General features: G+C 40.5%; 1 protein-coding gene across 1 annotated transcript in view; it reads left to right on the top strand.

Annotated features, from left to right (window-relative positions):
• LOC122649501 (protein ABHD11) overlaps positions 1 to 25738 on the top strand; it is a 57215-nt gene that overhangs the window by 15347 nt on the left and 16130 nt on the right. Inside the window, exons 2-3 of the mRNA XM_043842683.1 lie at positions 11289 to 11527; positions 17404 to 17516. Coding sequence (XP_043698618.1) covers positions 11289 to 11527; positions 17404 to 17516 — 352 coding nt within the window. The remainder of the gene's footprint in view (positions 1 to 11288; positions 11528 to 17403; positions 17517 to 25738) is intronic.

Below are 25738 nucleotides of genomic sequence, written 5' to 3' on the forward strand. Positions count from 1 at the left end.
TAGCATGGAGGTCAAAGGCCTAAAACCTATTCAGCTTAAGAATTGGAATCCTAGAGCTGATTCCTATTACATAAACAAGTCCTACCCTCTTTAGAAATCGTGGAGGGGTGGACAACTTAATTTAAAACTAAAATCTTAAAAGATTCCCTAACTACCGATGAGAAATAAGCACCTAACAACCAATAGGAATTAATCATTTAAATTGGACCATGGTCTGAACTGGTTCAATTTAAGTTTACAAAATTAGACTATGGAAAAATAAACTAAATATGGAAACTTGGAAAATAAAACTAAGGCTAGGGCTGTTTCTTCTTCTTGCGGATGCTTGGACCTGCATCAGATCTACAAGCATGGATATGAAAACTTGGTCGCTGATGTCCTCTCTTGTAGAAATGAAGATACAGTGAGCTTAGTGACTTTGTCACAATCACAACCGACATGCCTCGATGTCATACAGAAGAGATGGAATGACGGCCCATCATTGAAGAAAATTACTGTGGAGTTTCAGCTTATTCCCGGATCTCATCCTGGGTATTCTTGGAGTGCTGACCAGTTGTTGTATAAAGGACGTCTTGTGTTGAGTTCTACTTCTCCACTACGTGATACTTTGTTAAAGGAACACCATAACACTTCCACAGGAGGACATTCAGGCATCCATAATACTACCTAGCATATTCATCAAGCATTTTATTGGAAGGGCCTTTGGCGTGATGTACGGCAGTTTGTGCATGAGTGTGAGGAGTGCCAACAAAATAAAGCCAAAACAGTGGCTTACCCTGGCTTGTTGTAACCGCTACCAATACCCACACTAGAGTGGACAGATATCTCCATGGATTTCATAGAGGGATTGGCTCCATCACAAGGTAAGACAGTAATCTTTGTCTTCGTCGGCAGGCTTAGTAAAAGTGCTCATTTTTTTGCACTGTCTCCTATGTACACAGCAGCCACTATAGCTCAAGTGTTCCTCAATCATGTGTACAAACTTCATGGAATGCCGTCTTCCATTTTTTTTGATAGGTAAGTATGTACGATGTATTAATAGGAAAAAAAGAATTACAGAAGAGGCAATCCCTAAGAACCCTCTTTAGAGTTTAGACAAGCCTAAAAGAGGGGAAGGAATCCCAATAAAAAGCAGGACATGCCCTGCAAACACAGAAGGAAAGCAGAATAACTTCTAGAAAAATAATTACATCTGATAATAAGTAACTCTATCAATGTCCCTCTTAATCAAGCTTTGGAGATTAGAATGGAAATATGCCGGGATCAAACAAATTTCAGCTGTTGTAGAATTAAAAGATGCTAGGAAATCAACTGGTTGGTTTTGTTCTCTCCAAACATGTATGATCTCCTTCTCTAAGTAAGGAACAGAGATTCAAAATGTTACTTTTGTGAACTTGAGCACTCGATGGGCAACATATCTTTCCATTTAGGATGTCAACAGCCAACATCGAATCCGACCGAATTGAAACCTCCAATAGACCTTTATCAATACACCAACTAATTCCCCTTTGAATTGCAAGAAACTCCATATTAAGAACGGACAAATCCTCACCCACATCTGCAAATGCAAGAATGGGATCGCCTTTGTTATCCCTAATCAGTCCACCATATGAAGCTGTATCATTGGATAGAGCTCCGTCACAATGTAATGCAACCATATGACCTGGTGGGTTAAACCAAGTGCAAGCTTTAGGTATTTTGAAATTCCAGGTAATTTGAACACCCCAATTATCCACAAGCAACTGGTTTCTGGCTTTGTGCATTCCAGAAAGAGGGATAGTAGAGCACCTGGAGAGAACTACATCTTTAATGGGAGCTACAAGTTGAGGTTGCGTCCTTGTCTTGTTCCTAAAGATCCCGAAGTTCCTTTCCGTCCACAGTTTCTGAATAGTAGCACAAAAAACTAATTTCCCTACTACTCTCACAAGATCTTCTCCTCCAAAGTAATAATGCATCCAAGTTGCTGCATCTAGTACATTTGAAGTTGATCTTCCATCCCTATGACATAAATAGCAGATCTCTCTCCAAACTAAGTGAAACTACACTCAAAAAATAGATGGTCTCGAGTTTCAATACCAGCCCAGCAGAAAATGCAATTTGGTTGCACATGGATTTTCCTATGAATGAGTTTGTATTTTGTAGGCAATGCATTTACCAGACATCTCCATGTTGTGAAAGAATGTCTAGGAATATTACCTGAAAATCAAACCGAACAATCCACCTTTCTTGAAGTACCTCTTATAATCTCCCTTGCAGATTTGGTATTAAAAATGCCAGTCCAATTACCTGTGTCCATACCACCAATTCATCATCAGCATAATGGCTCTTAAAGTCTGGCAGTACACCCCATGCATCAACATAATCCAAAGACGAAAAGGGCCCCGTATGCCAGTTCCCATCTCTAATGATATCCGCCACCAAAGCTAGATGTTGAGAACCTGCAGCATAACGAATTCTGTTCCCTAGTCTCTTAATAAGCACTCCCATAGGATGTCATTTATCCAGCCAAAGATGAGTAGACTTCCCATTCCCGATAAAATGGTGAATATATAAGGTTCCACTCTATCCCTGATTCCCTGTACTTCAGAATTTTTTGCCACACCCAAGAACAATTTCTTGGACGCTTTATCGTCCAGATTGAGTCTTGTTTCAAATATCTACTATGCACCCATTTAACCCAAAGACCATCTTTTTTTGAATTTACCCACCACATTTGTTTCATGATTCCAGCAACATTCATATCCTTAATTCTTTTCAAACCATGACCTCCTTCTTGTTTAGGTTTACAAATCAAATCCCAAGAAATAAGATGCATCTTTCTTTCCAAAGACGGACCCAACCACAAGAAGTTTGAGAAGATAAATTCCAGCTTAGTAATAAGATTTCCAGGTAAAGCAAACAAGCCAGACCAATAAATATAACTTCCCTGAAGAATTGAGGATAGAAGCTGAAGACGACCTCCAAAAGAGAGAAATCTAGCTTTCCACCTCTCCAGCTTACGTTGTACCAAATCAAGGATAGGAGCACAATCCGCCAGAGATAGTTTCCCCAAAAAAGGGGAACACCAAGATACCTAATAGGTAACTAGTGTCATTAAAACCTGTCAATTCCAAAAGTTCTAGTCTACTAGTTTGAGCAAGGCCGATGCAACCAGAATAGGTAGCAAACTCTTCTAAAGCCCCCAAACTAGCAATAATTGATTCAGGAATGGCCCTCACAAAGATCATTAGGTCATCCGCAAAAATAAGGTGAGAGTGGTGAGTTGCATTACGTTTAGGTCAAAGACGAATCTGCCCATCAATCTCCAATCTTCTCATGATACCAAAAAAACTTCCATAGCCAAGGTAAAAAGATAAGGGGAGAGTGGATCACCTTGCCTAATACCTCGACCTCTTGAGAAATAGCCAGCTGGGCTGCCATTAATGAGAATGGAAAACATAGGAGTGTTCACACAAGCCTTCACCCACCCAAGAAACCTTCCTAGAAAGCCCGTCTTCTCCATCACTTCAAATAAAAAATTCCTACTCAAGGAGTCATACGCCTTGTGTGGATCCACCTCGAGAATTGCTGTTGGATAAGCAGCCTTCTGATTAATTCTTCTAACCACATCATGACAAACCAAAATATTATCAACAATGGATCGCCCTTTGATAAAGGCTGATTGGTTCTCACTTATCATACTCCCAATGACTCCTTGCAATCTATTGGAGATAATCTTGATAATAATTTTGTAGAAAATATTGCAAAGAGGGCAATAGGACGATAACCCACAAAAGTTGATACGTCACAACTTTTAGCAAATAAGAGTAATGAATGTAGCATTCACAGAATGAGGCATACAAGAATTATTAAAGAACCATATAACAGCTTCAGTCAACTCTTCCCAATTAAATCCCAAGAATGCTTGTAAAATCTAACTCCAAAACCATCCGGCCCTGGAGCTTTGAACTACTTAGAAAAACCATTTTTTTATTTTCCTCCATGGACACAGATTTCAAGGTTTAAAATCTCGTTTCATTTTGGTGTTCCGGTCTGACTGAAATTTCGTCGAAATATGGTATTTTTTCTATAAGTTTTGCTTGGCCATTTGTGGGTGTAAAAATGCCAAAATGACCGAGATTTTAGAAATTTCTAAAATGAGATGACCGAGAAGTTAGTTTTATAAATAGAAGGATTCAAGCAATAGGACACGATTCACAGCAAGGAGAAGAAATAACACCCATATTTTGGGGAGAATCGAATGTGTGTTGAGTAATCCTCAACACCCATATTTACTTCATTAATCACTTCTAAGAATTACATAGATCTCCCTAGGGAGGTGAATAGAAATAAAGAAGAAATAACAAAAAATACAACTTAGCCATGTCTAATAATAAGACAATGACAGAACTACCCTTATACAAATTTCTGAAATTTTCAAAATATTGCATCTTTTCAAGTCAATGTTGCATTTCATTTTGACTTGACCAAAATACTCGAAATATTCAAAATTTCGACCGAAATGAAATGAGATTTTGAACTATGACAGATTTCTCTAGCTCCTCTTGTTGCTCATTAGATAAGACTCCTCTCAAAGTAACATTAGCTGGACAATGGCCCTCATCAATCTGATCTGTTTCGAAAAGGTTTTTGTAGAAAGAGATGGCTTCCATCTTAATCAACTTCGGATCCTCCACACTAGTACTGTCCTGCCTTTTAATCTCCAAAATATGATCAATTGTGGCGACAGTTCAAAGCTTTGTGAAAAAAACTATTATTTCCATCTCCTAACTGAAGCCAATTCACCTTTGATTTTTCTTGCAAGAATTTCTCTTCAGTAATTAAAGCTGCCCACAACTTCTTCTTTGCTTCCTTTTCTTTGACAACAAGAGCTTGGTCAAGAGGGGAGGAAGATAACTCCAACTGAATCTGCTGTAATCCCATTTCAGCCCCCTTTATAGCCTCATAAACATTGCCAAATGTTGTTCTATTCCAGTTCTTCAATTCATTTTTCACATTTTTGAATTTAGTAGCAAACGTAAGCATCGGGTTTAGATTAAAGTAAACTGGTTCACTCCAGCCCTTTTGAACTGCTTCATCGTAACCCCTATGAAAAGTTGAACCTGAAAGGTTTTGGACCAAAATTTTTATCCTCTAGAATTGACAGAATAACTGGACTACGATCCGAAATACCTGGAAAAAGGAAAGACGCTTCTAAAAATTTTAATTTTCCATCCAATATTATTGACAAGAACCTTTGTCAAGTTTGCAGCAAATCCGGCTCGACCCTCCTTGATTATTGCTCCAAGTGTGAAATTCTCCCTTCCACTTTAGATCAAGAAGTTCTGCATCAAATAGGCAAGAATTAAACTCATCAATAGCATCCTCTCGAACAGGTTCACCCCCAATCTTCTCATTTTGATGTCGCACCACATTAAAATCCCCCATAATAGTCCAGGGATCCGACATTCCAATAGCTATGTTCACTATATCTCTCCATAAAACCTGACGACCTTCAACTGAATTGAGAGCATAGATAGCAGTACAATAAAAGGTTGTACGGGTTCCCACAATACTAACTCTTAAGTGAATCAACTGATTAGGTTTTTTTAAGAACATCCATCTTAATAGCACTCTGATCCCACCCTACACAAATTCTTGAAGTTAAACCATGATCAAAATTATGATCAAAAGACCAATTCTGCTTCAATTTATTCATCACCGAATAAACTTTATCATCTTTAAGTTTCGTTTCCAGCAAAATGAGTAATTTAATATTCTTGTCAGCAGCCATTCTCTGAACATTTCTTTGCTTCTCAGGGGCGTTTAATGTCACGCCCCCATCCCAATAAAGGATAATTTACATGAAAAAGGGGTGACTAGGACGACAAGTGTCATCCTATTATTACCAGGATCACAGATACAGTGTCCCGATCCACAGCCTACCCAATATCAAAACATGATATTGTCAGAGTGTGTAAACCAATGGAGTAATTCATTCCAAAAAGAAATTGAAGTCAGCGGAAGCGTAAATCATTTTAAAATCGAATAATACAACATGCTTGTCCACTAATGATAACATATATTGCAGCTACTATATCTCGTATCCATCCAGTAATTTCCATAATTTATACATAGAGTTCGTACATGACCAACGATGATTACAAAAGTAAAGATTTAAATCACACCACATGGGCACCGTTCTTGGGTGTAAATTGACATCCAAGTCCAAGTCACTGGCTCCACTTGATTCGCATCAAAAGGAGCTCATCAAGAGGTTTCCTACATAACAACTAAAAGAGGTTGTGCAAAGCTCCACAAGCTAGTGAGAGAGCAAAGGGGAATGCACATACACACGGACACAATTCGAAATCAATCCATGATGCATGCACATGTTAGATTTATTTTTCACATAGCACACAGTTTTAAGTTAAGTATATGCTACTATGATAACTCGGGAGACACTGTGGGTCACTTAATTTATCGCCACAATAAAACCTCAGTTATCACAAGGGAGCCTATGCCGGTCGAAGCCACCAGACCACCCAGTGGCAGACCCCGATAGCCATCATTACCCCTGACCTGTCCTCTCTCCCCCACGGGCAACAAGTACTCAGACTATCCAACACATAAACCCCGTAGCATAAGGGAACAAGAATCCTAACCACAGATATACTATATGCAAGTCCTATCGTCCCAAGAGGTATTCCGGGTGCATCAACATCCCATTCCATCTAGTACCCGGGTACCAGCATGGCACGGCGCATACAGAACAGGATGACAGTCAATACATTTCATATATATTTCTGGGGTTCCAGTGCCGGTATACCCAACACCGTAACCCGATACAATAATGAAACAATTTACATATCCATTTTCAAACCAGTTCACAATCAAGATAAATAATGCAACTATACAAGATGCTTATAAGTTATATAATAGCATAATAATGAATATTTCATAAATGATCAAGCCCAAACAATCACCCATAACCCACTCACCTAACTCGGGCATCACCCGACGTGGTTGACATGAATCTCATCGGTGCGCGTTCTTTCCAATGAGTTGGGTACCCTAAAGACGCGAAAGCAAGTGTCATAAGATGTATAGAGGGGTCCTATGTTATGCCCCCAAAGTTAAAGTTGGGTTTTAAACAAGACAGCACGGACGGACGCAGGGACAGAGGCAACCAGGTGAGTCCGTTCCTGGTTCTGTCCAGGCACACTGTGAAAATAGGTGGGACGAATTCACGGATGGAACCTCTAGGTGAATTCGTTTGTGCATCCGTCTGACCCCTGAGACATTCTTGAGAGGGAACGGAACCACGGGCGGAACTAGTAGATGAATCCGTTCCTATTTTCGCCCGAGCTAATCACCGAAATGTATTGGACGGATTCACGGACAGAATCACGACACTGGATCCGTTCGTGCATCCATCGAGGTTCTTTCCAAGATTTTTAAGGATTTCCTTCTCCACCTTGGAACCTGGAGTTCACATGGCCCTCAGGGTTATAGAGGGGAGCAATAGGCCTTGCTAGGTCACTAGAACCTAGTCCTACCTCATGGGTCCAAGATTACACAAGGATTTAACTCCTTGATTCAAATATGAGGTTTAGGATTTGGAAAAAAAATCATGGAACAGCAGAAATGGTTGTACCAATGCTAAGTAGGGCTAATTAGGGATTGGTCTTCATTAATAGAGTCCCATTAAGGGCTAAGCTCCACCTTGAGTCCCAAATGGAACCCTAGGTCAGCTCTACCTTAATAAACCTACTCAAACCCGAAAATAAATGGAAGAGGAAGATTCCATGAGATGGAAACATACCTAGGTGAGTGCAGCTCAAACCCCAACTCTAGCCAGCCTTAAAGATCCACCTTCTCATCTCTCCTCCCCTTTTTCTTCTTTTCTTCAATCCTTGTCCGGACAGTAAGAGGAGAGGAGGTAGGGCAGCAAGAGCCCTCTTACTTCCCCTTCCTTTTTCTTCCTTCCCCTCCCATTCCTCTTCCTTTCTTCTTCTTCTCCTCCACGGTTTGGCTTGGAGGGGGGGGGGAATGGGAGAATCTTGAGCTGAGCCCTCCTTTTATAAAAGAAATAGGCCTTAGGGCTTGTTTGCCTAGGTCCCCCAAGGCTAAGAATCCCTTTAATTTAAGTTGGCTAAGGTTACAAACCCCATTAGGTCCAATTAGTTAGGATACGTTTGGATTAGCCTAAGGTCCTAAAAAGTGTTTTAGTTTTAGGGCTTTTTGGCCCAAGCTAAGTAAAAGAAACCATTATTTATTTTAGTTAAGTCTTGTGGGCCCACATTCATGGCCCAACAAACTAATGGAAGGTAAGGATGGGGGTCTATCTTGTTCGAGGGCTTAGTCACTGTGTCCGGAATGCGGGGACGTGGGTCCCATATGAGAAAACAACAAAAGGGCAAGAAACAGCACGAACGGAATCAGTCTTGTGAGTCCGTTCGTGACTCCGTTGCTGCTGTAAGGGCCCAAAATCACAAGGGAAGTTGCGGGGCCTTGACCCACACTTCCAGGACTTCGAGGGGATACGTATACCCAATTTTAGGGTTCAAGGTTTTACCTATAGTGCAGTCCCATCGCCCATCAAGGTGTGGATACAAGCCTCGGGTTTGAGCTTTCCTCCTTGACTGTTACAATCCAAGGTCAAAGGTGTTGACCATTGGCATCGTGGCATCACTTGTCAGTAAGAGTTCAATTTGACCCGGAATATTAGGGTGCATTTTGGGTACGGGTGTAACATTTAATCCCCTTACATTCCAACAGAAACAATTCATTAATTAACATAATTTGACACACCAGCCCCAGCCTTCTTGGCTCCAGTCAAGTTCCCCGCCCGAGATAAGGCCTTTTGTATATTTGGGGTAAGTACAATCCTCTGAGATTTAAATTTAGTTTTCTCCTTGGGCCGGGTATTTACCAGGTCCTTATCAAAACACAGAGTGGTTCCCAAAAGCTCCATCATATGGAGCATGACTAGACAAAGAAGGAGAGTATAAGTAGACGGCATACCTCTTAACGAAAGACCACAATTCTGACCAGAATGCCTACTTCCATTGTTAGTGATCCGATCCCATTTTCATTAGCACATTTTGGCGGGAGTTTTTCTGCTTGCAAGGGACTCAACTCAAAATGAGCTCAGCTTACCATCCTCAAATGGACAGTCAGACGGAGATCGTTAACGGCCTTGGAACATACCTTCATTGCATGACAGGAGACAGACTGAGACGGTGGGCATGCTGGCTTCCATTGGCCGAATGGTGGTATAATGCCAAGGTACTAAAACTCGGGTCTCGGTACCAACTCGGTCCTTGGAGAAACCGAGTCGAGTCGAGATCTTGCCGAGTTGGTGCATTTTTTTTTCTGACTCGAAGCCTCATTTTAGTGGGCTTTAGACCTAGTTTGGATCTGAAACTTGGTATTCAGCCTATTTTAGGCCATTTAAACACAATGACACTATCAGATTTTGCAAAAACAAAGTCCAAATATGAGTTTCAATTTGGACCATAGGTTGGTAGGCGATGACGTACTAAAATACCCTACTTTACACGTAATAGAAAGCAAGCAAAACATTCAATTAATAGCTAAACAACTTAAATAAGAATTAGAAATGTTAAAGTGATACATCAAACTGTTTAACAGTGTTACAACTATCATCACATAAAATGACTTTGATCAAGTATTCAGTCCCCGCTAGTGTCACATAGTCTTCCCATGACATAGTGTTGCTGTAATGTTGCATATAGTGCTCCACAACAAACATATAAGAATTTTGTTGAGTTAGGTAAGTAAATATATAGTAGATGGGTCATTTCCATGGGGCAACCCGAGATCTCGACCCGAGATCCAAGATCTCGACCCGAGATCCGAGATCTCGCCGAGATATGTTGAGTTTTGTCGAGTTAGGTAAGTAAATACATAGTAGATGGGTCATTTCCATGGGTCAACCCGAGATCTCAACCCGAGATCCAAGATCTTGTATTATTTTGTATCATATCCCATCTCGTCTGGGTTTCTCAAAATACCGAGAAACTCGCCGAGATCTCGCGAGTTCTCGAACTATGTATAATACTACCTACCACTCGGATACACAATTAACACCATATGAAGCAGTGTATGGATAACCACCCCTGACTCAAATCTCCTATATTCCAGGTGATTCCCGGGTGGATCAACAATTTCAAGACCGTGAATCTCTCATTCATATGCTACGAGAGCATCTTTTGCAAGCCCACTTGATGGAACAAGTGGCAGATAGAGGGTGCTCTGAGCGAAAGTTTCCGGTTGGCGATATGGTCTATCTGTCCCTCCAACCGTATAACTAATCTTCAGTCGCAGTTCGCCATTCCATGAAGCTTGCACCAAAGTTCTATGGACCTTTTCAGGTGCTCCAATGCATTGGCCAGGTCGCCTACAAGATTGACTTTCTGCTTTCTTCCAAAATATACCCTGTCTTCCACGTTTCATGTCTCAAGAAAAAGGTTGCCAGCAGACTCCAATACAACCTTGTTTACCTCCAGTAAACGATGAAGGGCAGTTACAGTTGGAACCTGTGGCACTTCTTGATCGACGAATGGTGAACAGGAACAATCGGGCTATCACTCAAGTGCTAGTTCACTGGTCTAACTCATTTCCTGAAGATGCAACTTGGGAGGATTGGCAGGAATTACAGCACCGCTTTCCTAGTTTTCGATCTTGAGGACAAGGTCAATTTCAAGTGGGGTGGGATGTTACGGCTGTAATTGAGGGTTCTGTTTATGGTTGGTGTAGTTAGATTATTAGTAGATATCCTTATCTTCTATTCTGTTTTAGGGATTATGGAGGCTGAGTTGTTTTAGAAAGAGTTGGTTAGTTTCCTTTAAATTAGGAGTTGGGTTCATGTAGGAGAGTGGGAATATGGGGTTAAATTGGCTTTGCATTGTTTTACAGAAAATCATGAACAGAACTCTTCTTTAAAATTGCATTTGTGCAGAGGGTCTCCCCCCTGAAATGGGAAACTAGTGCTCATCTTCTCTGGTGTTTGCCTCTCCCATAGATCTCCCTTATCAAACCATCACCATTATGCTCTTATTGTTTTTTTTTTTTAAATTTTAATTCATTAAAATTATGGTGCCAACCTGCTAGGTGTTTGAAAGGGCTATGGTTCTGACTATTTCTAATTGAGGATCATTGGACTCCTTTAGGAAATTTCTGTGTAATCTTTCGTTTTGAGTTGGCCAACTGAGGTTTACATTTCACTTCTTAGTTTTATCATCTCTCTGTGAACTGATTTTACCAGATTCATGTTTATATAGGTTGGCGGATGGTGGCTGTTGATTTGAGGAACCATGGAAAATCAGCTGAGGTAAAATGTCTAGATCCACCTCACGACATGGTGAATGCTGCAAGAGATTTGGCTAATCTGGTGAAATCTCGAGGTTGGGCGTGGCCTGATGTTGTTATAGGTCATTCGATGGGAGGAAAAGTTGCTTTACAATTTGTTGAGAGCTGTGCTCGTGGAGATTATGGGGAATCTGCTGCCTTGCCCAGACAGGTATTCTCTTCATTAAGAACTAAACATGGACCGGTATTTCCTTTCCTTTTGTTACTCTGTCGATGCATATAGGCTACATGCTTATACATTTATCTGGTCATAGATTTCAAACCTATTTCATAGTTTTTGTTAACCATGACCCATGTTCTGCCCTCCCAACAGCCCTAAAACCTAAACCTTTTATCTCATGTGAGTATCCTCAATTCCACTTGCCTGTCTAACTGTAATTATCGTTTATATGCGGTCACCATATTCAAACCCTTAACCTTTTAATGCAAGGCCAGACTTGATATAACCTTACCTTACAATAAGATCCCAATAAAGGAGGATAGCCCCAACTGATAAGCAAAGATTACCCAATAACAAAATAATATCCAGCACCCAATAACAGATTAAACAACCTATTAAACACACAAATAATGATACCCAAGCCTGATTTAGATGTTAATGAAAACATCATATATATAGATCAAAACAGTATCTCGATAATGTAAGACTGTCTACTGAAAGTAACGGTCCCAAAATCAAGCTTCAAACTCTAATTAACTCAGCTAAACAGACTCAGATTTAAGTAGAAGAAAATAATCAATCAAATTTGAGAATAATGCTTGAACAGGAAGAGAACTTAAAGTACTCACAGTAGGGTTACAGAAGTAGCAGCAGAAACACATAGATGGGCTCAAATAGGGATCGAGCAATCCTCCTTGGGGGCAGAATAACACCCTAAAATCCAGTAGTGAATAGAGCTTAGAATAGGCACCAAAAGAAGTTCGAGCTCTGCAGAGGAATCCCAGGTTGCAGCAGGGCTTGAGTTGTCTGAAATAGACACTTGATGTCTGAACTTCAGCAGCACAGTAGGAGTCTCCTGTGCACAGTAGCAGGGGCTTGCTAACAGTGCAGTGTGCGGAGAAAATAGCCCTTCAAGTCACAGCAACAAAGAACAAAACACAGAAGGAGGGTTCGATTGGGTTGAAGCTGGGTTTGAACTTTGATTTTCAGCAACACAGATGGGGCCTTCTTCAGTCAATAGCAGAGGGTTTGGCAGCAACAACTTTGGTGGAATAACAGTCTTCAAATAGCAGTAGTAGAGAACACAAGAAAGAAAAGAAAAGGAGCTCGAGATAGAGGTGGATGGGGTTGAAGTCATTTTTATACCTGGGGTTCAGTCTCGGTCGAACCGAGATCAAGGCCTAGACGATGTAGTTTTTCTATTTCGTCTATGATCTCGTCTCGCTTTTGCAAAAAATTGAGATATTACCGAGATCTCGGTGAGTTCTTGTTCCATGATTTATCTCATACACGACCTGATATAACATTCGCCTTAAGTATGGTTAGTCAGTATATGCATGATCCTCATACCACTCATCTAGAGGCAGCACATAGAATCCTGAGGTGTTTGAAGTCTGCTCCTAGAAAATGTGTTCTTTTCTCTCCTCAGGGTCACTTGCGAGTTGTGGCCTTCACTGATGCAGATTGGGCAGGATGTCCGGATGATAGTTCTACCTCAGGCTATTGTACCTTTGTTGGTGGGAACTTGGTGACTTGGCGGAGCAAGAAGGAAGCAAGCTGTAGTTGCCCGGTCCAATGCTGATGCTGAATTCGGGCTATGGCCCATGGTATTTGTGAGCTCTTTAGGTTGCAAGGACTCCTTCGTGATTTATGTGTTCCTGTTGAGCTGTCTATGTGCCTATACTGTGACAGCAAATCAGCAATAAACATTGCACACAACCCAGCTCAACACAATTGTACTAAGGCATTTCATTAAGGAGAAGCTGGAGTAAGGAGTAATATCCATCCCATTCATTCAATCTTCTCTAAGGGAATTAATAGTAAAAGTTTTGTCTCTATTGTTATCAAGTTGGGCATGTTTGATATTTACACACCAACTTGAGGGGAAATGTTGTAAAATGGGTTCAAGGGTATTTCTATCCTAGGGGTATTTCTGTCCTTGTACCTATTCTAGAATGGTCTCTCATCTATTATAAAATACAGAGGGGCTGTGATCATAAAGTCACAAGCCATTATTCTCAAATCTCCACAGACACAAAATTAGAAACTACTAATCAGCCGCTGCAGCTTGACTGGTCAAAGGCCAGTTGCATCAAATTTCGAGCAGCAATATTTGGGTCTTCTAGGAGCTCAACTAGGCTGGCTTGTGCTGGTTCGATCCTGACCCATTAGAACCTGGTTCTATGGGCCAGTTGCTGCTGGACCAGTTTGGTTCTTCTTCTTCTTTTGTGGGTGGAGCTTGTGGTTGGTGCTTGGAGGTAAGTGTTCCGGAGTAATTCGAACCATAACCATGTCACCTGGCTTACCACATATCGTCGATTGGATGGCGGTGGCTTGGTAGCCTTCATTACTAAGAGCAATCCGACGACGAACTTTAGTGTGTACCTCCGTAATATGCTGTAAGAACTCATCCACCTGAATACTAACTCTAGCATGAGGGGGTAGGGGTATCAAATCCACAGGCTGACGTGGTTGTAGGCCAAGGACATCTCAAAAGGAGTACGACCTGTGGTACGGTTGACGGAACTGTTACAAGCGAACTCGACAATGTCAAGAATAGATGACCAAGTCTTTTCATGATCGTGGACAAGGCAGTAAGAAGATTCCCAAGGCTTTTCTGTTCACAACCTCCGTCTGACCGTCTGTTTGGGGATGGAATGCAGTAGAGAGTTTCAGCTTTGTGTTTGTCTTCATCCATAGAGTCCTCCAAAAGTAGCTAGCGAACTTCACATCTCAATCCGAAACTATGGATTCCGGTAATCCATGTATGCACACCACTTCCTTGAAGAATATCTTCGCTATATGGTTTGCATCAATGGTCTTTCGATACGGAATGAAATGAGCCATCTTAGAAAATTTGTCCACCAAAACAAATATCGAATCATAACGTTCACGTGTTGGTGGTAAGCCTAGATCAAAGTCCATGCTGATATCTAGCCAAGGTGCGTGAGGTACGGGCATTGGAGAGTAGTGACCCGTATTTTGCTTGTCCTTTTTGGCAAGTTGACATGGGCGGCAGTGCTGTACAACATGCTGAATATCACGCTGTAGACGTGGCCAGTAGTACAAACCAGCAATCATAGCATGCATCTTGTCCTTAACAAAATGTCCACTCATTCCTCCACCATGCAATTCTCGGACCAAGTACTGCCTCATAGATGTGTTGGGATGCAAAGTCGTGTTCCCAAAAATAAATACCCATCATGGACAGAATACTTGTCATCTCGTCCCCCTTGCTGTAGATTTTCATAAATCTTAGCAAAAGCAACATCCTGCATAACTCATCCTTAACGTGCTCAAGTCCCGTGCTTTGGACGGTGAAGGTATGCATCATAAGCACCTTCCGGCTTAATGCATCGGCTATTTGATTCTCTTTTTCAGTTTTGTACTTGAGAACAAACACAAACTCTTGAAGATAGGCAATCTTCTTAGATTGGAAATCCACTTACCAAGTTAATGTAAGGCTGTCTACTGAAGGTAACAGTCCCAAAATTAAGCTTCAAACTCCAATGAACTCAGGTAAACAGATTCAGACTCAAGTAGAAGAAAATAATCAATCAAATCTGAAAATTATGCTTGAATAGGAAGAGAACTTTAAGTACTCACAGTGGGGTTACAGAAGTGGCAGCAGCAATAATAGATGGGCTCAAATAGGGATCAAGCAATCCTCCTTAGGGGCAGAATAACACCCTAACATCCAGAAGTGAATAGAGCTTAGAATAGGCACCATAAGAAGTTCGAGCTCTCGGAGGAATCCCAGGTTGCAGCAGAGCTCGAGTGGTCTGAAATAGAAGCTTGATGTCTGAACTTCAGCAACACAGTAGGAGTCCTCCTGTGCACAGTAGAGGGGCTTGGCAACAGTGCAGTGTAAGGAGAAAATAGCAGCCTTCAAGTCACAGCAACTAAGAACAAAACACAGAAGGAGGAGGGCTCGATTGGGTTGAATCTGGTTTTGAGCTTTGATTATCAGCAACACAGATGGGGCCTTCTTCAGTCAATAGCAGAGGGTTTGGCAGCAACAACTTTGGTGAATAACAGTCTTCAAGTAGCAGTTACAGAGAACACAATACAGAAAAGAAAAGGAGCTTGAGATAGAGGTGGGGGGGGGGGGGGTGGACTTTCTCAGTCCTGGGTCTCTCACCGACAGCTATCTCAGCTGTTGAAGAGGGGATTTTCTCCCATAACCGATGGCAAGCATGGTGAAAATTCTATTCATCCATTGTGTTGGTTGCCAATAAATAGCTTAGGCAAGCTTACAAAAATATAAACTTTGTAAAACAGAAAGTAACTGAAAATAGAAAGTAGGGAAATAGAAACTGACTGAAAATAGAAACTACAAAGGCTTCTAAACAAAAAAGGACGCAAAATTAGAAACTAGCAAAATTAGAAACTACTAATCAGCAGCTGTAGATTGAGTGGTCAAAGGCCAGTTGCATCGAATTTCAAGCAGCACTTTTTGGGTCTTCTAGAAGCTCTGCTGGGCTGGCTCGATCTGGTTCTGCTAGGCTGGCTCGAGCTGGTCCAATCTTTGCCCATTAGAACCTGGTTCGATGGGTTAGTTGCTGTTGGACCAGTTTGGTGGTTCTTCTTCTTTCTTTGGTAGTGTAGGCCAGTCATGGGATCTACATTACTCGATTAGGTGAAAAAAACTGGGGTTATGATCAGAATTCAAGAACAACAGTTAGACTGATCAAACAGACCCAATATTACCCTCAAATGAAGGTCAAGGATAGAGAATAAAACCCTGAAAAATTCTGTTTGATCTGACCAACCAGTAATGAGTTGATGATTTTCTTTGATTTAGAATTCAGTTATGGAGAATTTTATATCAGACACCAGAGCTTTGATCAGCTTCAAACTCCAACCAAACAACAGGCTTGATGTGAAGATTTGACTCCCAGAAGTTCAACCCAAACAGATTGAAGGATGGTGAGATCGACCAACCTCTAGTCGCAGGAAATTCCCCTCCAAAATTCTGATCGTAGGGACTGGTTTGATGATCTCTTAGCAAGATCTCCAATATCAGATTCTCAATACTTCTTCAGTGATCAATTACAGATTGCAATAGCAGTATTCAGCACTCAGATTGGATCTTAAGTTGCAGGAGAACAGTCACACACAGATCGATAGGAATAGATAGAAAAGATTAGGAAGAAGGGGATAGGGACCTATCTCAGGTCAAGGGTTTCTCACGGTTCTTAGCTACAGGCCAACTCAAAATTCATTCAATAATCAGTAATTGTTTAAGGCCAATGGCCCTTACAAGTCTTTATAAAAAAACTGAATTAAAAATCCTAATCTAACTAGACTATTACAAAGCATAACTGTACTAAAAGTATAAAACAAATTAAAACTGAACCTAGAAGTTCCTTAGCTTGTACGCCATGCTATAACTAATCCTAACTAACTCATAACAGAATTAGGAAATAAAATAAAATAAAACTAAAGCTAAAATAAGTTCCCACGAGTTGGACTAATTACTAAGTCCATTATGAACCTGGTTCTATGAACTTGGCCCCAATTTAAGCTTAGGTTCTTGCTGGTTATGAATAGAAACCGATTGGACCAGAGTTGAACCTCCTTGGAAGCCCAATCGAGTGGCCCAGTCTATATGCCCTTTGGCTATAGTAATGCCATTACAACCTTGGCCTCCTGTAATAAATCAAATCTAGATTATTTTTATCTAATTGCCAAAACCCTACAGCAATTTTAACGTGTATGTCTGAAGGTTTAATATTTTAATTCTTTTAAATGTATTGATTCAACTTAAATTGTTTTTACAATTCATTACTTGACTCATTGCACGCTATCTAATGACCAACTCTTGAATCATGTGAGGTTTCCCATGTTTTCCTGATGCAGAACAGTTGTGGGTGCTGGACTCTGTCCCTGGAGAAGTTTGCCCTAGAGCAAGCGATGGAGAAGTAGAGAAGGTTCTACAGACCCTTCAGTGTTTGCCTTCATCTGTCCCATCACGAAAGTAAAGACCTTTTCTCCCTTCTTTCATATGTGTGTGTGTGTGTGTGTGAATTTTATTGTGGAATTTGTATGACCCCTAACTCCTTAGGCCTTTTAAGACAACTTGCGAACCCCTTATTCCAAATACTTGGATTGGTCTCAAACGACTTAAAGTCTATTCTGCAAGCCAAATGATCTGTGCGACTGAATTCACAAATCTTTACGGAATAACTAAAACACATCAACAAAGAATATGAAACTGGAAAATGCAATAAATAAATAAATACAAAAATAAAAACTCAGATATTCAAACAAAACTGAAAATGTGGCCCAAGATAACTTATTGTGGACTGAATATGGCAACCCAAGAGTAGGTGAATTGGTTAAAGCTAAAAACTTTGAAACTCAATTCAGAGGGATGAAAAACTAAGAGGTGAGTGAGAGAGATAAACTGATAAAGAGGGAAGTCACTTCAATTTTTAGGTGGTTCGCAAGGTTTTAGAACTCGGTTTCGCCAGGGCAAGAAACTGAGTTCTGCCGTGATCTCGGCAAGTTGGTGTATTTTTTCCCGATTAAATTCGTTGGTGGGTTTAGGTGGCCATATGACCAAGTTAGGTCCTCCTAAAACTTGACAACCACCCTATTTTAGGCTTTCTAAACACAATGGAAACATTAGTTTTAACAAATTCAAACCCAAAATGGTACTTTGACTTCGGACCCTAGGTTGGTAGTCAATGGCGTACGTGAGGTCTACCCCTAGGCTATTCCACACAATATTTAGACACATATAATTAAAGTAGAGGCGTAAAACAACTTAAGTAAGCATATTAGGAGTTAAAAAAATCAACGCATAAACATTTAAGTATTACTCATCATATTTATAATCATACATGGTGATGATTTTTGCAAGAAAATTATTTTATTCTACAGAAAATTAAATAAATAATTTAAAAACAGAAAAAAATTCTGCCTCTGTCAATCCATAGATTGGTGGACATTGTGTAACATATAATAATTTCATAGTCAACAAATAAGGTTAAATCATGTTTCTATGAAACAAATTGTTTTTGAGAAGGAATTTTTACCTAAAAATGTTCTTGAGTTGCAATGCAACTCCCAAGAGAGATGTTGAAGCTTCAGTCTTCAGTTGGAGGTGAGATTTGCCCTAAAAAATCAGAAGACGTCCACTTTGTATGAGTTTTCCCCTTCACAACAGACCACAGAGGCGAGACAGAGTGAGATTTTGTCTTTGAGGTCGAAATCTCGTCGAGAGGGGGGGGTTTATAACACTTAAGTTGGTCTGGTTCAACCGAGTCGAACCGAGACCGAGATATTTGGCGAGATTTCGGCGAGATATTGTAGTTTTTTGGTATCGACTATGATCTCGTCTCGAGATCCACCGAAACCGAGTTAATAGCGAGATCTTGTTCCGTGGTGGTTCGGTGGTGCAGAACATAGGGAGGAGATTTGGAGGATAATGTAGAAGATCTATTGGAGATTTGAGTGGGGAATATTCTGTTAAAGATAATTCAGCTGCTATGTGGATTGTGGGTTTCACTTTGTGACTTCTTACTTTCTATTTTGTAGGGTTGGATAGATATGAGTTTTAATTACTAAATTATTTGTAGAATAGGGCCTATTAGTATGTTGCCGCTTACCAACCTAGGGTCCGAAGTGAAACTCCAATTTGGACTTTGTTTTTGCAAAATCTGATAGTGCCATTGTGTTTAGAGTATGCCACCAACTCCATATGCCTATTGGGACGATAAACAAGTCCTTTACCAGGAGCACCCTTTAGGTACCGAAGGATCCGAATAGCAGCATCCTAATGAGCCTTACAAGGGAATTGCATGAATTGACTAAGAACACCAACAACAAAGGATATGTCTGGTCTTGTGACCATCAGATATATCAACTTCCCAATCAAGCTTCTGTAAGAATGCACATCCTTGAGAAGTTCACCAACATTAACCCCAAACTTCTGATGAGGGTCCATAGGAACATCCACTGGCTTTGATGTAAGCATACCAGTGTGACAGTGTCAGACAAAAGATTCAAATAGCCTGATTCCCTTTTTACTTCTAATGACTTTGAAGGAATAATTGGAATGTTTGTCAATGTGACAGCCCCCACACGATTTATTTATAATAGATATGAAGAAGATTCCAGAATAGGAACAATTACAATAATACCCATAGGAGAAACTAGAATAGAGAAAACCCCATGGGTCGATCTTATAACATGTTCGACCCATGTTACATTAATATCCATATTTCAACACTCCCCCTCAAGTTGGTGCATAGATGTTAGTGATGCCCAACTTGCAAACTAGAGGTTGAAAAGCTTTTCCACTTAGCCCTTTGTTGAACACATCTGCCAACTGTTCCCCAGATTGAACATAAGGAACACAAACAAACCCATTATCCAGATTCTCTTTGATAAAATGACGATCAATTTCTATGTGTTTCGTCCGATCATGCTGAAATGGGTTATGGGCAATACTTATTGTTGATTTACTATCGCAGTAGAGTTGCATTGGCAGAGTGATAGGAATGCTCATATCTTGCAACAAGGTTTTCAGCCACAATAGCTCACAAATACCAAGAGCCATTGCTCTGAATTCAGCCTTTGTACTAGAACGGACCACCACTCTTTGCTTCTTGCTACGCCACGTAACACACAATTTCCACCCACAAATGAATAGTAAATTGTGGTGGATTTACGATCATGGGAACCAGCCTAGTTCGAGTGAGTGTAGGCCTCAATGTGAAGATGATCATGAGCAGACAATAAAACCCCTTTACCAGGGGCTGACTTCAAGTATCTCAAAATTCTGAATATAGCTTCCAAATGGTTAGATCGAGGATCATTCATAAATTGACTAATCAGACTCACAACATAGGCAATGTCAGGCCTAGTGTGAGATAGATAAATTAGTTGCCCGACTAACCTCTGATATCTCCCCTTGTCCACTGGTTCACCATTAGTGCTTCGAATAAAAGTATTGACCTCAATAGGAGTATCCACAGGAGAACATCCCAACATGCTTGTTTTTGAAAGAAGATCAAGAGTATATTTGCGTTGAAAGAAGAGCCCCTTAGAGGAATGGGCCACTTCATTCCTGAGAAAATAGCGAAGTATTCCTAGATCCGTGATCTCAAATTCCTTGGCCAAATAGGTCTTCAACTTGGAAATTTCTGCGAAGCCATTTCCAGTTACAACTATATCATCTACATATATGATGAGGAGAGTAATAATGCTGCCCGTCTTCTTGATGAACAAAGTGTGATCTGCGTTGCTTTGTTTATAACCAAATGTCACCATTGCCTTTTGAAAGCGGCCAAATCATGCACGAGGTGACTGTTTAAGACCATACAAAGCCGGCTTCGGTTTACAAATCCTGGTCTTGACCTTGCCTTGAGTCGCAGCAGATGAGAATCCAAGTAGCACATCCATATACACTTCCTCCTCCAATTCACCATGGAGGAAGGCATTTTTAACATCAAGCTGCTGTAGACTCCATTCAAGGTTCACAGCATAAGAAAGAATTACCCTGATAGTGTTCATCTTGGCAACAGGCACAAAAGTCTCCAAATATTCTATCCCATATATTTGGGTAAAGTTGCAAACAACCAATCTTGTTTAAAAGCGGCCAACTATTCCATCAGCTTTTTGTTTAATCACAAAGATCCATTTGCAGCCAACAATCTTCTTTTGGGGTGGAAGTGTGACAAGGTCCCATGTACCACTCTTCTTAAGAGTTTGCATTTCTTCGACCATAGCCCCTTTTCACCTAGCATCTGCAAATGCTTTCTATCAAGTCTGTGGTATGGAAACTGAAGATAAAGACGAAACAAAAGCATGAAATGAGGGAGACAAAGATTCATACGAAACAACCTGAGAAATTGGATATTGCGTACAAGATCTTTTTCGAGCAATGGGTAGGTCAAGTGACGGATCAGAAATAAGAGGAGGTTCAGAAATAATTGGAGAAGAATTTGAAGGATCAGAAATATTACTAGAGAAAGTCTCATGCTGTCCTGGATCAGAGGACAATTCTCGGTCTGATATAGATGCAGTGGTGGGCTTTAGTTGCCGTTGCCGTTTGTTCTTCCGATAATAATGCTGATGAAAATCCTTCTTTGGTTGAACCTACTGCTCCCCTGGACACCACCATCTCCTAAAGGTACATGATAATCATCGGTGGGCTAATGAAGGGGAGGAAAGATAATCGACACATCTTCTAGAGTAGATGTAGACTCCCCCTGAAGAGGTGCCGATGAGGGATAAAATGCCACAACCTCATGAAAAACAACTTCCATGGAAACAAAAATGCGACGAGATGAAGGATGGTAACATTTATAACCTTTTGAGTGAGAGAATATCCAATGAAAATGCAATGGATACCACGAGGATCAAGTTTACAATGGGCATAGTGGTTTTGAACAAAACAAACATATCTGAAAATTTTCAGAGGAATAATATAAGAAGAAGACCCCTTTTAATAAATCAAGAAGAGACTTATAGTCAAGGATCTGAGAAGGCATTCGATTTATAAGATAAGCGGCTATTAGAACAGCCTCTCCCCAAAAATGAGAAGTAACATTCATTTCAAACCTAATGGAGCGAGCTACATCAAGATGATGTCTATTTTTGCGTTCAGCCACTCCATTTTTGTGTGGAGTGTCAACGCAACTGGTTTGGTGAATGATGCCTTGAGTAGCAAGAAAGACTTGAAAGGCCCCGTCAAAATATTCATGACCATTGTCACTCCGAAGAGTTTGAATGGTCGCTTGAAATTGGGTTTGAACCATGCTATAAAAAACCTTAAAATAAGAAAACACTTCACTTTTGTGCCGCATCAAATAATCCCAAGTGGTGCGTGTGTGACAATCAATAAATGTGACAAACCACTTAAAACTAGAAATAGATGATGTGCGTGAGGGACCCCAGACATCAGAATGAATCATAGAAAAATGTTTGGAACATCTTTTTTAGAAATAGAATAAATAGAACGAGTTTGTTTCGCAAAAACACAAGCCTCACATAATAAAGTTTGAGGATTACAATGCTGAAATAAACCAGGAAAATTTTTAGCTAAGGTTCCTAAAGGTGGATGTCCCAACTGGCGATGCCAATGATGTAATTCTGATAATTGATGGTCAGCGGAAGTAGCATTATGAGTCTGTCCAGAAATTGCATCAGTATTAGAGGTAAGATCATTGTTGAGCAAATAAAGGCCACCACGCATTCTACCAATTCCAATCGTACTCCCTGTCCCCAAGTCCTAAAAGACACAATGGGAATGATAAAAAATAGCTTTACAATTGAGATCAGATGCCAAACTACTGATAGAAAGCATATTAGAAGCTAACTTTGGGACATGCAAAACAGAGGACGAGGATAAAGGAGGAGAGCAATGGATGGATCCCTTCCCTAATACAGAGGAAAGAGAACCATCGACGATTTTAATTTTATCCTTGCCAGAAGAAGGAGAATAATGAAAAAATAAATTGGATGTACCAGTCATGTGATCAGTAGGTCTGGAATCGATTATCCAAGGACGGGATAATGTCGAAGCACAATGACCACCAAAAGAAATACCTAGTTTGGAGAAAACAAGGTTGGATTCAGAAGAGGGAACCACAGCTGGCAGATGTTGATGTGAGGGACCCAAAGTTGGTCACCATACGACGAAATACAGCAAGCTCCTCTGCAGGAAGTATGGTATTAGGACATGAAGAAGATGTTTTGGTGGCTTTAGTGAGATTGGCTTGTATACCACCACGGCCACCATTACCACGACGACGACCTCGGCCACGGCCCTGGCCACCACCACTACTATCAGACGTATTAGATGGCCGACCATGCAACTTCCAGCAATAATCCACAGTATGTCGTTCCTTTCCATAATGGATACATTTAAGAGGTTCCTTCTCAGACGAGGAACGTGTACCAGTATTAGAAGAGCCACCCCCAGAAGTAAGTAAAGCTGATCTCTCTGGTTGAGTGAGGGGTAACATAGTGGACCGACGAGTATCCTCCAACTGTATCATAGAATAGGCTTGCTCCAAAGTGGGAAAAGGAGAATGACTCAAAACCTGAGACCGTAGCTGGTCATATTCCATATTGAGTCCAGTCAAAAAGGTGTAAACTCTGAATTTATCCTCCCTTGAAATTTTGTAACATCAGAAGGACAGTCAAGTTGAAAATTATCATAGTAATCTAGCTCTTGCCATATACTGCGGAGTTCAGAGTAGTATTGTGACAAAGTGAGTTCTCCCTATTTGGTTGCATGGATTTTTCTTTGAATATCATAAACTTGTGCGTCATTCTCTACTTGGGAATAGGTATCTTTTGCAGCCTTCCAAATCTTGGCAGTTGAATCAAGCAATACATAGGCACGGACAATGGGTGGAGTCACAGAACTGAGAAGAAAAGACACAACCAGTGAGTTATTTGATTTCCACTTATCTTGTACTGGACCAGCATCACTTGGCTTGACAGCAGTACCATATATATATATATATATATATATCCCTTATAGCCCCGTGAATCAATGGAGAGAAAAACTGATGTAGACCAGTAAGTAACTTGTGCCTTCGAGCTTCACTGGATTGGCTGGAAAAGAAGGATATTCATGATGATTCCCTTGTGTAACAGATGGGCCAGTAGATGTTGTGGATACGTCTGAATAAGGCATAGTGATGATAGTTGCACAATATCGATCACAAAGATGCAGAAAAATAGCCCAAATCACAAAGTCGATCTGCAGAAAATTTGTAGTTATCGTTTTCTGTAGAAGGATGATACTCGGTTTCTGTAGAAGACCTGGAAAAAATTGCAGATCGTAGCTGAGAGTATTTCTCTAAAAAAAATCTGCAATGGCTTCAAATAATGATCTCGATCTGTATGGAGATCATAAATATAGGATAGGAAAAAAAGGACGTAAGATCCAGGGCAGGTACTAGATCATTATTGATCACCTCAAAGTACCACCCTCCATAAAACGATGAGACTAGAGAAAAAAAATCTAGGTTGTAAGGTTGGGCTTAAGGTTTGGAAACACTAGAAGAATGGAGAAAGAATCAATCTAAGAGGGATCGATCTTGAGCGGAAGAGAGAGATGAAGGAAAAAAATCGAACTCAAGAAGGAAGATCGATTTTTGGGAATTGGGATTTATTTGTTAGGTATCGATTTTTGGCTCTGATGTCAAGAAGGAATAATTGGAATGGCTTATCAATGTGACAGCCCCCACACGATTTATTTATAATAGATATGAAAAAGATTTCAGAATAGGAGCAATTTCAATAATACCCTTAGGAGAAACTAGAGTAGAGAAAACCCCATGGGTCGACCTTATACCATGGTCGACCCATGTTACATTAATACCCATATTTCAACAAACTTCAATCCCAAGAAAATAGTGGAGTTGACCTAAATCTTTGGTCTGAAAATGCTATTGTAAACATCTTTGCACCTCAGCTATACCATCCTCATCATTGCCAGTGACAATAATATAATCTACACAAACAACCAAGACAACTAACTTCTATCCTCTGCGACGAACAAACATTGAATGATCTGCAAAACACTGAGAGAAGCCAAATTTGGTCACGGACTCACGGTTGCACTAAACTTCTCGAACCAGGCCTGAGGAGACTGTTTCAGCCCATAAATTGCCTTATGCAACCTACAAACACGTCTAGCATTCTCTCCTGGAGCAAAATACCCTAGAGGTTGCTCCATGTAGACCTCCTCAATCAAGTCACCATAGAGGAAGACATTTTTTATGTCCAACTGAAACAATGGCCAATCAAAATTAACGGCCAAGGAGATAGAATATAGACAGAATTCAACCGGGCAACCGGAGAAAAGGTCTTAAAGTAATTGAATCCATAAGTCCGGGTATACCCTTTGGCAACCAGACAGGCTTTCAGCCACTCAATAGAACCATCAGAGTGATACTTAATAGTGTAAACCCACCGACAGGTCCTTACCAAGAGGTAAATCCACTAAACTCCAAGTATTACGAGTTAAGAGAGCATCCATTTTCACATCCATGGCATGTTTTCACTCAGGAATAGTAAGAGACTCAGTATGAGTCCTGGGAATAGTGTAAGTGGACAAAGATAGAGCCAAATGATGATACGAAGCGGGAAGATGGGACAAAGAGTCAAATTTGTCAATAGGGTATACAACTAATGATTTTTTAGTGCAAGAGTGTGTACCTTTACGAAGTG

This window comes from Telopea speciosissima, chromosome 2 (genome assembly GCF_018873765.1).
Source record: "Telopea speciosissima isolate NSW1024214 ecotype Mountain lineage chromosome 2, Tspe_v1, whole genome shotgun sequence".
Classification (NCBI taxonomy): Eukaryota; Viridiplantae; Streptophyta; class Magnoliopsida; order Proteales; family Proteaceae; genus Telopea; species Telopea speciosissima.